Source organism: Engystomops pustulosus, chromosome 3 (genome assembly GCF_040894005.1).
Source record: "Engystomops pustulosus chromosome 3, aEngPut4.maternal, whole genome shotgun sequence".
NCBI classification, from domain to species: Eukaryota; Metazoa; Chordata; class Amphibia; order Anura; family Leptodactylidae; genus Engystomops; species Engystomops pustulosus.
Genome location: NC_092413.1, coordinates 84367025 through 84379812, shown reverse-complemented (window position 1 = coordinate 84379812; position 12788 = coordinate 84367025). Strand labels below are relative to the sequence as shown.

The 12788-nt window shown below is 42.9% G+C and overlaps 1 protein-coding gene across 4 annotated transcripts in view; it reads right to left on the bottom strand.

The window, feature by feature from the left end:
- PDE10A (phosphodiesterase 10A) overlaps positions 1–12788 on the bottom strand; it is a 246584-nt gene that overhangs the window by 98221 nt on the left and 135575 nt on the right. Inside the window, exon 1 of one of the 4 annotated variants that reach the window (XM_072141285.1) lies at positions 7826–8255. The exons of the other annotated variants lie outside the window; for them this stretch is intronic. Coding sequence (XP_071997386.1) covers positions 7826–7889 — 64 coding nt within the window. The 5' untranslated portion in view covers positions 7890–8255. Of the gene's footprint in view, positions 1–7825; positions 8256–12788 lie in introns of those variants that run through there. 4 annotated transcript variants of the gene reach the window in all.

Sequence of the window (12788 nt, the reverse complement as noted above, 5' to 3'; positions counted from 1 at the left end):
ACTAATGTAATATGCTGCTGAACATCAGTACGGAAGTATATTACACAAGTGATCAAATGGGACAAAATAAACAGTTATATTTTTTTTTTTAAATTAACAATAATTACCCGAGCCAATGTAAAAACTGCCTCCACCATGTGTGACCACCATGTTTGGCGTCTCCCAGGTGGCTTGTGGTAAAATTTGAGCAAGTCTTTTTATGGATATCTTTGAGAAATGCCACTCATCCATAAGGGCCAGATGTGTGCAGTACATGACTGACTGTTGTCCTATGGACAGACTCTCCCTCCTCAGATGTAGATCTCTACAGTTCCAGAGTCTTCATGGGCCTTTTGGCTCCATCTCTGATCAGCCTTCTCCTTGTTTGAGATAGAGTTGTTTGAGATAAATCTTTTTGTATTCAAATCCGGCTTCAACCCCATCAGGACCTATTTTGGTCTCTAGGACACAGCCCCATTTTTAAATCTGCCCTGTGTCACTAAGAGTGGGTATAGATCTGGAGCGCTTTAACATATCCAGGGGATTTTAAGATCGTTTTCTCGTGACAAGTTGTACTTCAAAATAATTTTAACATTTGGATTTAATCTTTTGTGTTTAGTTATTTAAAAACATAAATTTAGGGGAAAAAATTTGCTAAATTCTTAATTTTGAAAGTTCTAAAGTTCAGATAGTCATAGCATCCAAATTAATTCATAACGTACATTTCCCTTACATAACTGCTTTATGTTGGGATGTTTTTTTTAAGAAACCATGTATTTTACTAGAAGGTTATGAGGCTTAGAATTTGGGGGCCATTTTTCAAATTTTTTGGAAAATCTCAAAATCCCGTATTTAGAGGGACCTGCTCAGCTTTCAATTGACTGTGAGAGGCCTAAATAATAGCTAGACTAGTAAATGACCCCATTATGGAAACTAAGAACGACATATGAAAAAGCACTTTTAAGAAGTTTGTCAACCCTTTAGGTGTTTTATAGGGGTTAAAACAAAATGAAAGTGCAGTCTACAAATTGTAATGTTTTCTGGACAAAACACTCATTTAGGGTGGAGAATCGCAGTGGATTGAATGAAGAAAGGCTCCACAAAGTTTGATAGCCTGAGTACACTGATAACCCATATGTGGTGGTAACCTGCTGTATGGGCGCACAGGCGAGCATAGAATGGAAGGAGGCGCCATCCAGATCACATTTTCAGTGTCACATTGTATAGGATATAATTTTTTTCTTTTTTTTTTAATGTGGACCTATAGGGGTTTATTTTTTGCCACATGAGATGCACTTTTCGGGTACATATTTTGGTGCATCTATAGCTAATTGGTGAGATTTTATTAACTGTTTGTTCGTGCAGGAAATGAAAATCATCAATTTTTGGAAAGATTTTTTTTTTTTGGGGGGGGGGGGGGTTGTCTGTTCTCCATACCATAAAAATTTTATATTTTTATTCAATGGGTCACCAGGATTTCAAACATTCCTCATTTCCCCCCCCCCCAATTTTACTGAATGAAAACCAATTTGGGGAAAACGTTAATTTTAGCATCAGTCTTTTCAAATGCAGAACTTTTTTATTTTTCGTCTGACAAACCTGGTTAAGGGCTTATTTTTTTTGCAAGAAGCGTTGTTCTTTTTAGTGGTCTTATTTTTAACATTTTTAATAACTTTTTAAGGGTGCGGGTCTAATAATGATTCTGTTTAATTATACAGACTGGTACGGACACGAAAATACCAAATAAGTCAGGTTTTTTTCGTGTACCGTATTTTCCGGACTATAAGGCGCACTTAAAAGCCTTGGATTTCCTTGGAAATCCAAAGTGCGCCTTATAGTCCGGTGCACCCTATATGAGGGCAGCGGACCCTACTTACATAGGTCCCCGCTACCGGAGACAGTAGATCTCCAGCAGGAACTGCAGACCATGCGGCACGAACAACTTCTGCCGCGTGGTTTGCAGTTCCCGCTGGAGATCTGCTGTCTCCGGTAGCGGGGACCTATGTAAGTATGGTCCGCTGCCATCCTCCCCCTCCCCCGCTCACCTCTCTGCGTCGCCGCGTCTCGTCGGGTCTCGTCTCCGGGTCGCGTCGCGTCTCTTCTCATCGGGTATCCGCTCCGCCCCCAGACCTCCGCCACACCCCCGAACCCTGCGCCTTATAGTCCGATGCGCCTTATATATGGAATTATTACATATATAAGGCGCATCGGACTGTTGCGCCTTATATTCCGGTGCGCCTAATGGCCCGGAAAATACGGTATTTGTTTTTTTTATTATACTTTATTAAGTGTGTATGGGAAAGTGACATTTTAGGGTCTTATTCTTTATTTTTTTGTTTTAAACTTTTTTTTTTTTTTACTTTCTTTGCTTTTTAAAAAATTTAACTTGAACCAGTGATGCCCGGATCGCTGGTTCAAGTCCAATACATTGCTCTACTATACTAATTTATTAAAGATCAGTGTAAACTGTCTGGCATGCTCACACATGACAGTTTAAGGTCAGACCCGGAAGGGATCTGACTGCTCAGGACATTGGGAAGCTCCTTGTTGGCGAGTGTCAGAGAGCGGTGACAGCTGGAATATACAGATGACACACATAAGCTGGGCGTAATATCATGTCCCATGTCCTGGTGTGGGAAGTATCTTCCCGCAAGGAAGTACTATTACGCCCTGGTGTGCGTTTCAGGGTTTGTTCCATAACTAAACATGAAAAAAAATATGTCAAAGCGCTCCAAAGTTTTAACATATGACCACATATGACACGGGGAACATTTAAAAAAAAAAAAAAAAAAGAAAAAAGGGCTTGGTCCGAATACCTGATAAAATGGCTTAGTCCTTAGGGGGTTAATATAAATCCTAATCAATTCTAAAAGATTCCCATCAACTTGCAGTGGGGTTTGTCAGATTTTTGGTTTGTTTTTATGGCAATAGTTGAGAGTGCTTATTTTTTCCCAATGAAAGAAAAAAAATGAATAAGAAGAAAGCTAAAGGAACAGTAAAAAGTAGTCACCTGTTTTCTGAATAAGAGAAAATATCTGAAGACAGAGGTGGCTTTCTCCAGGTCCTGTTCTGAAGTGACACAATGTAATCCATCACACACAGCAATCTGCCAGCAATATACCGGTTCTTCATACCTTTCCATGTATATTGTCATGTGCAGTTATCCAAAAGCACATCTTGCCTTGTGTATACAAATACTTCTCCACACAACGTTCCAACGTCTTAGGGGTGAGTGACGTGCGCGCCATATTATCAAGCACATTAGTTACATTTATGAGGTTTTATAAATCAAAGAAGATTACATGTAGAAATCAGAGTGGTGGGAAGGTTACCTCAGCAGTGATCAACACCACAAAAGCAACAATTATTGTGGCCAGAGATTATCAGAGATTTCAGGAATGTAATAAAACTTCCAAATGGCTGATAAATAATTCACAAGTCTTCATCATTTATTAAACCAGTTACATCATTTATGTATACAGCGGTAGGTGCAGACATTACATTGCCTTTTATTGGACAAATTACACCATCCTTACACAATGGGCATCAAAGTATTTTTCCAGCTAGATAAAAAAAGGACAAAGTTGTCCCCTAAATTCAGACTACACATATAGGTCAGCTGCCTAGAGATGAACTCAAACCACTGTTACAGTATCTGCGCTGCAGTTCCACAGCAGACAGGGAGTCCTTGCATTATATTTCACTATGATGCAAGGGCTCCCAGTACTGTGCTCAGTCCAGAACCTGCACATTCAGGTCTTTTAAGTGCTAATCCTCACGTCCCCGCACTTTGATAACTTTTTTGATTAGCTTTATATGTAAATTTTGTTATGCGCAACTGGGACGTGGAGTAGCCGCAGCTGAGGCTACACGGCGTGGCTACTCCACACCCCAGTAGCCTCTTTACTCCTCCTACCCACAATGTTCGGCGGCAATATCCGACGACCATGCTGTCTGCGCATGCGCAGAACAGCAGGCCCACGCCTGTACAGCTCCGGCTTCGGAGCACTGATCAAGCAGTCGCGGGCCTGCTGTTCTGCGCATGCAGAAGATTGGGGGTAGGAGGAGTAAAGAGGCTACTGGGGCGTGGAGTAGTCGCGCCTTGTAGCCTCAGCTGCGGCTACTTCATGCCCTAGTAGCCACATAACAAAATTTGCATATAAAGCTCATAAACGTTATCAAAAAGTGCGGGGACGTGAGGATTAGCCCTTAAAAGGGCTATCCTCACGTCCTATTGATCCACCTACCACCAGATCTACCTTTATAGGTAGATTCGTGGTGGTAGGTTCCCTTTAAATCAAAATGGAGGTGAAATTTAGAATGGTCAAATTGTGCTGGTTATACGTTCATTTAGCCCTAAAATGAACACATTTCCAAAAGACAAAGAGAAAACCCACCATACAATTTGCTCTACAATTTCTCCAGAAAACAGAGACCCCCAACATGTGGGCGTTACTTGTTTTATGGGGGCACTGCGAGGCGCAGAAAAAAAGGAGAGCCCTGCAGCAATTTTCGCTTTTTCGTTATAGGGGCCATGTGACGGCAATTGAGATCCATTTTCCAGTGTTACCATTTTGGGGTAGGTATCCCCCCTATTGTTGAAAATTTTTTGAACTTTTTTTTAAGGAAGAAGTAGAAAAACATCAATTCTGTACTGGATTTTTTTTTGTGTTCACAGTATAGCCTAATAATCATGTTATCTTTATTCTATGGGTCGTTACCCATTACGATTACGGGAATACCAGACTTAGATATTTTTTCTTATGTTTTACTAAATTTGCCAAATAAAACCTAATGTGGGGGGAAAAAAATCTATTATTTTTCCATTGCCTTCTTCCAGGTAGCCTAAAGTTTTTACTTTTTTTTGCTACAGAGCTGGATGATGGCTTGTTTTTTTTCAGGACATGTTGTACTTTTGAACAGTATCATTCTGGGGTACATATGTTTTTTTTTATCACTTTTTATTGCATTTTTGTGGGATGAAGGATGTAAGGTAAAATCATAATTTTCAATAATGATCTTTTTTTATTTTATGGGTTGTTACAGAGGGGGTGATGATATATATGTGGAGTTCTTGGGGTATTTTTATCAACTTCTTAATTTTTATTTAACTTTTTTTATTATTTCCCCCATGGGGCACGAACAAGTAATCATTCTGACCATGCGTGTTGCACTGGGGTGTCAGCTAGTTACAGCTAACACCCAGTGTATTCTGATGCCCGCCCAGCTCCGATCTGATGCTGAGCCGGCATTAGCTCTGCTTCCGATATATCGGACACTGAGCGATAAGTTATTATGCTCAGTGACCTGGTGTGACCACTATGTGATAAACTGCCTCCAGCCAACAACTTTGCTACCTATTCTGACTGAAGACGTGGTAAAATATCACCAATACAGTAGATACCTTATGATCTGAATACCCTTCCCAAATCCAACATAGGGGTCACCAACAAGCCTTTATAAGGGACATTAAAGGGCATCTACCACCAGGAAGGATTGTAAGCCAAGCACTGACATCCTGGTGTGTGGCCCCTCTGGCAGGATCCGGTTTTCTTGTAGCTCCTTATGTCCTTATTTTTAACAGTAAAAAGCTTTACAAATTATGGAAATGAGCCTGAGGGGCTCCAGGTTCTTTAGCTGTTAATGGAGCCTGGAGCCCCTCTGGCTCTTTTGCATAATGTTTAAGTGTTTTTTTTTTTCTTTTTTTTTTAAACCAGGGCATAAGGAGCTAAAAGAAGAGCAGATCCTGCCAGAGGGGGCACACACATGCATGACAGTGTGCTTGGTTTACAATCCTTTATCCTGGTGGTAGATGTCTTTTAAATAAGATGTGGGGATTTATGTGACTGCTGCCAAACAGGCTTTTACAGAAATTTCTCTGACTGTCACCGATTTTTAGCCATAGAAAATTCTGCAACACATTTTCCACATTTAAATATAGTCTTAAAGGCATTGTTCTAGAATGACATAATGCCTCCTGCGTACCCACATTGGAGGAAATTTATTGTGCCCTGGCGTATGATGAAATCACCACCTTTGGCGCCGCCTTTTGATGTATCCGGCAGCGGGTCTGGATATATTTTAATCTTATGCCAGGTCCTACCTGACATAGAAATAAACATAGAATGCAAACATTCACTAATGAACGTTCTCAAATGGCAGCGAGTGCGCACCTGCATTACAAAAATGGCCCACGCCAGACCACTCCCTATCCCCTTTACGCACCTCATCACCTTGCTGTGGCGATGGCGTGAAGGGCGAAATGATCACAATTGCTGATGGTTCGTTATAGAATATCAGGGATATCACGGATATGCATAGAATCCCTGATAAACATAGCCCATTGTTTATGACATTTTGGTGCCTGTGAGGGGGTTCATTGGCTGTAAGTGAATCTCACACACTGCCATGTGTCCGTCTGGCCTGAAATTGAGCACGCTCATGTGCACAAGTGGTTGGGATCCTTACTTATCACGATCCAGATCACAAGGACTACCGTCCCAGTACTGCTTTTATAAAAAGAGCAGCAATTCCATTTCATTTTTATGTGGTAACAATTATTTAAATTAGATACATAAATAAACTGTCATGACGTGTTATGTAAATACAGGCTTCATTCACATCCATACCAATGTGCTGCTCCATTATAGAAAACAGAGATAAAGAAAGATTCTATTGACTGTAACAGTCCATTGGGCTTCCACTTGGGTGTCCATCATGCACAGGAATTTTGTGAAAGATTTATATGATAGGATGCAACCTTCTACAAGTTTCCTGCACACATAGGGGCACATGTATTAAGTATGGCTCTGTGGGGTGGCTCTTTTTTTTTTTTTTTTTTTTTTGGGGGGGGGGGGGTCTGATTATAAGATATATCTTAATGGCTTTTTTTGTTATTAATACACATCTGTTGAGGTGTTAAGGTCATTAGTGACTTACCAATGTCTCAAAAAAAAAAAAAAAAATCTTAAAAAAGTTATAAAACATCTGTAAGCCATTTCCTCCACCTGGTCAGGAGCAGGTGTGGATTTTCAACCAAATGTATGACTTTTTAGCAACTTTTTTTTGGAACCAAGCGATAACTGCAACAACAAACTGAACCGTGGCTTTGTAGGGAGAATGACGTAAAAGTGCACATGCACCTAAAATAGTTGTAAATAAGGGGGGAAAAAATGGCCAAAAATGTGATACTCTTTGTATGTCACTGCTAGATAACAGGTCAATGACTGAAAACTTTCTTGTTTACATGCAGAGGCAGAAAAGCACCCAGAGCATGTATTCCTCACACACGTAATATCACATCCATCATAGATAATACTAAGCAGGTAGATGTGTGACATGTCAGGTCTGCACACGTCTGGCGGACAGTTAGCAGATGTGGAAATGCCCAGAAATGTAAATACATATAAGATGATAAAATGACAGATCGGGTCTGCAACTACTATCACAAAGTGCCCAGCATCACTGTAACTGGACGGGGCACACCACGTCATGCCAAACTTTCTCATCTACACACGAAAAAGTGAAGTAGCAATTAGCATTAGGGTAAAATGCAAAGACAAGAGCGGCGCCATACGCTGGCCCAATCACAGATGCCCAAAATGAACAAGGTCCTGCACCAGATGCCAAATGCACATGTACCCCCTGTGTAAACAATGGGCAAAGATAGCAGGCATTGAGCTGCTGGACTGTGCTGGGATTGTTTAGCACACACCCAGAAGATGGCACAATGGCACCAGGCAACCATCGTCACCCACAATCTCAGCACCATGTCACCTAACTGGCACCATAACACAGGCAGCAGTGCTGGGCGCACCAATGCTTCAGATGATGGAGGGCTACTTACTGGCGCCTAAAAAGCAGTCGGTGAACCTCCTAAAGCAGCCTTCAGAAGAGGGTCCATCTTCCATGTCTGCCCCCACTGATAGGACGTGGAGCGGGATCCAGAGGAAGAAGCCCCCCTGTAGATGTCCGCACTGGGCACAGCTGGGCAGTGTGTACTGACGGGACGCCGGGCACCGCTGCCCTGTGATGCCTGGGACTCCAGCTGCCTCCACCCACCAGACTTTGTACGCTTCCCTCCGCACTCCTCGGCGATGATGTGAAGGGAAGAGGGTGGGGTGGCAGCAGGGTCGTGTCTAGAATGAAGTTGCTCCTGGTAGGTATGACGTCACGTCATGGGGCGGGGGCTCTCGGGAAAGAGGGGTGTGGCTTTGTACGCTGTCTCTTCACATTGCAGGAAGCAGAGGCGCTGTAACGTCTCATTACACGTGGAGGAGATGTCTGCTCGTATGTGTGTTACATAGGACTGCATGTCTGCTGGGGCTGAGGTAGTATGAGGTGTATGTTACACGGTACTGCCTGTCTGCTGGGGCGAAGGTAGTATGAGGTGTATGTTGAACGGTAGTGCATGTCTGTTGGGAGGAAATGACCCTACAAATCTTTTTTTTTTTTTGGGGGGGGTGAAGTGGAATGACATGTATGTTATGTGGAACTGCAGGTCCTTTGGGGGGGGGGGCTGCAGTAGCTTGAGGTGTATTTTACATAGTGCTGCATCTATGTTTGGGGGCTGAAAAGGTGTAATGTATTTATATGGGATTCCATGTGGGGTGTGAGGTGTATGTTACATGGGACTGCATGTCTGGGTATCTGCAGTGTCATGAGATGTATGTTACATGGGACTGCATGTCTGGGTATCTGCAGTGTCATGAGATGTATGTTACATGGGACTGCATGTCTGGGTATCTGCAGTGTCATGAGATGTATGTTACATGGGACTGCATGTCTGGGTATCTGCAGTGTCATGAGATGTATGTTACATGGGACTGCATGTCTGTTTGAGGGCTGAAGTAGAGTGAAGTGTATGTTACATGGGACTTGCATGTCATGCAGATGAAGTGGCATAAGGTGTATGTTGCATGAGACTGCATGTCTGTTGGGGAGAGCTGCAGTGTCATGAGGTGTACGTTGCATGGGACTGCATGTCTGTTGGGGAGAGCTGCAGTGTCATGAGGTGTACGTTGCATGGGACTGCATGTCTGTTGGGGAGAGCTGCAGTGTCATGAGGTGTACGTTGCATGGGACTGCATGTCTGTTGGGGAGAGCTGCAGTGTCATGAGGTGTACGTTGCATGGGACTGCATGTCTGTTGGGGAGAGCTGCAGTGTCATGAGGTGTATGTTGCATGGGACTGCATGTCTGTTGGGGAGAGCTGCAGTGTCATGAGGTGTATGTTGCATGGGACTGCATGTCTGTTGGGGAGAGCTGCAGTGTCATGAGGTGTACGTTGCATGGGACTGCATGTCTGTTGGGGAGAGCTGCAGTGTCATGAGGTGTACATTACCTGGGAGGGCTATGAGGTGAAAGTTACATGGGACCATGCCTACCCTTATATCACTGGTGACCTCAGAGATTATTTGCACAGAGGGGGCTAAGCGGCATGAAGAAAAGATTCAATATTTGTGTAAATATCACGGATGTTATCTAATGGTCAGTGTATATGCAACTTACAGGGAACCTGTCACTAGATTTTACCCCATTAAACTATTAACCCCTCAGGCCGGGTATTAAAGGAAATCTACCATTTGATTTCATGCATTATGAAGCAAACATACCTTAAGAATGCTGTAGCTACACTGACGCTCGCAGCGTGTGCTGGCAGGAATTTCTGGCCCAAACGTTGCAAACTGGAACTGAATTGATGTGATGAGTCCAGTTCCGGTTGCTTGCTGTTTGGGTTGGACATTTAATCCAGCACATGCTGTGAGTGTGGTGCGATGTGCACTGATCAAGCGTGTCAGTGTGAGGGGCCTATGTTGGGATTCTTATATTTAATTTGTAAAAAAACATCATGTTTCTAGGTGCTATCGAACTGAAGATGGAGGGGTCTGAAGTCGCACTCCTCCGGCTGCCTCTAAACTTTACTAATCTCTGGCAAATATACCGTATATATTCGTATATAAGCCGACCCAAGTATAAGCGGAGGCCCCTAATTTTACCACAAAAACCTGGGAAAACCTACTGACTCGAGTATAAGCCGAGGGTGGGAAATGCTCCCTAGTATATAGCCTGCCGGACCCTGCCCCATAGTATATAGCCAGCACCCGCCCCCCAGTATATAGCCTGCCAGCGCATATCCCCCAGTATTTAGCCAACCCCCTCCCCCAGTATATAGCCAGCAGCGGGGGAAGCCGGAAAGGTGAGTTTTGATGTATATTTTTTTTACTCGGGTATAAGCTGAGTTTGGGTTTTCAGCACATTTTTTTTGTGCTGAAAAACTAGGCTTATACTCCAGTTTATATGGTAACTCTTCTCGGCTCCTTTTTACGTGAATTTGGATAAGATTTAAAAGGGTGAGATTTTGCATTAAAAAGTGTATCTAGGGGACATTTCATACCCTAGATGAGCAGGATTTTAGTTTAAATGGGTAATATCTGGTGATGGGTTTCCTTCAGATAGGTTTCCTTTAACCCCTTAACGCTCTGCGCCGTAGCTCTACGGCGCAGAGGTATAAGGGATGTATGAAGAGGGCTCACGGGCTGAGTCCTCTTCATACAGAGGTGGGGGTTTTTGCATTTTGCACAAAACCCCCACCGCTAATAACCGCGGTCGGTGCTTTCACCGATCGCGGCTATTAACCCTCTAAACGCCGCCGGCAAAGTCGCTGGCGGCGTTTAAAAGACGGCGGCGCGTGGGCGCCGCCATCTTTTTTTCGATCGCCACGCCCCCGAACGTCATCGGGGGGCGGCGATCAGTTGCCATGGTAGCCTCGTGTCTTCTTTTGACATGAGGCTATCTGGCAGCTGCATATTCGTTACAATGAGCCAGTGGCTCATTGTAATGAATGTGATGCAAAAATGCCATATATTGCAATACAGAAGTATTGCAGTATATGGTAGCAGCGATCTGACCATCTAGGGTTAATGTACCTTAGATGGTCTAAAAGATAGTGAAAAAAAAAAGAAAAAAAAAAGTTTAAAAAATAAAAAAAATTAATAAAATATTAAAAGTTCAAATCACCCCCCTTTCCCTAGAACAGATATAAAACATAACAAACAGTAAAAATCACAGACATATTAGGTATCGCCGCGTCCCAAAATGCCCGATCTATCAAAATATAAAAACGGTTACGGCCGGCGGTGACCTCCGAGGCGGGAAATGGCGCCCAAATGTCCGAAATGCGACTTTTACACCTTTTTACATAACATAAAAAATGAAATAAAAAATGATCAAAATGTCGCACAGACCTCAAAACAGTAGCAATGAAAACGTCGCCTCATTTCGCAAAAAATGACCCCTCACACATCTCCGTGCGCCAAAGTATGAAAAAGTTATTAGCGTCAGAAGATGGCAAAAAAATTTTTTTCTTTTTTGTACACATTCGTTTAATTTTTGAAAATGTATTAAAACACAATAAAACCTGTATAAATTTGGTATCACCGCGATCGCACCGAACCAAAGAATAAAGTAGGCGTGTTATTTGGAGCGAAGAGTGAAAGTCGTAAAAACTGAGCCCACAAGAACGTGACGGTTTTTTTTCAATTTTTCCACATTTGGAATTTTTTTTCAGCTTCGCAGTATACGGCATGTTAAAATAAATAACATTACGGGAAAGTAAAATTTGTTACGCACAAAATAAGTCCTCACACAGCTCTGTACACGGAAAAATGAAAAAGTTATGGATTTTTGAAGTTGGAGAGCGAGAAATGAGGCGAAAAACCCCCCGTCCTTAAGGGGTTAATGGCTGCAGGATTTACAGCAGCAGTAAGGCCTCATGCGCACAAGCGAGTTTGATCTCTTTAACTCTCAGCGATGTCTCAGCATGTCATCAAACTTTCTTGTGGGCAAAAAGGGCTTAAAGGGAACCTAACACCACGAATCTACCTATAAAGGTAGATCGGGTGGTAGGTGCATGTATTGGACGTGAGGATAGCCCTTTTTAAAGCTAATCCTCATGTCCCCGCTATCTTTTTTTAAAATCTTTATTGCCCTAATATGAGGCTACTGAGGTGTGGGGAGAACGCATGCCCGCGGCTGTGCGGCCACTGCTCTGAAGCTAGAGCTACTGTGCATGCGCAGAACTCCGGCTTCTCTGACGAGGGCGCGCAGCTACGAGGAGCCCAACTCCAAAGATGTCAGGGTAGGAGGAACAAAGAGGCTATTGGGGTGTGGAGTAGCCGAGACGTGTAGCCTCAACTCCGGCTACTCTATGCCCCAGTAGCCTCTTTAGAAAATTTACATATTAGGGCAATAAAGATTTTAAAAAAAGATAGCAGGATGTGAGGATTAGCTCTAAAAAGGGCTATCCTCACATCTAATACATGCACCTACCTTTATAGATAGATTTGTGGTGGTAGGTTCCCTTTAAGTCTGCAGGTATTACACATGGATCAGAAACCAGACAAAATCATCTGATGCATTTCATACTGCAAAATGCCTGTGGCAGAGGGGCAAAGCTCTAAGTAAATAAAAAATAATAATAAATGATTCAGCATTCTGAATCATTTCAGTACTTTATATAAGTTTAATTCACATTACCTGGCTCCCTGTAAGCAGTGTGTGGGGAGTCCTGGGGTAGGGGCAGCTGTAGCCTGTGTCAGTCTAAAATATCCTTTCTTTACTTCACATCACCCTTCCCCCTCTGCCTGTTCAATGCACATGACAGGAAATGAGGAAAGAGCTGCTTAGTGTGGAGGAGAGGAGACTGACACAAGCACACACAGGTTGAAGATGTGAAAAAAGTTGTATAAAGTGGTGACAGTATTCATAATGCTAACAGAGACATTTTTTAAATCAGCATAGCATAGGCTA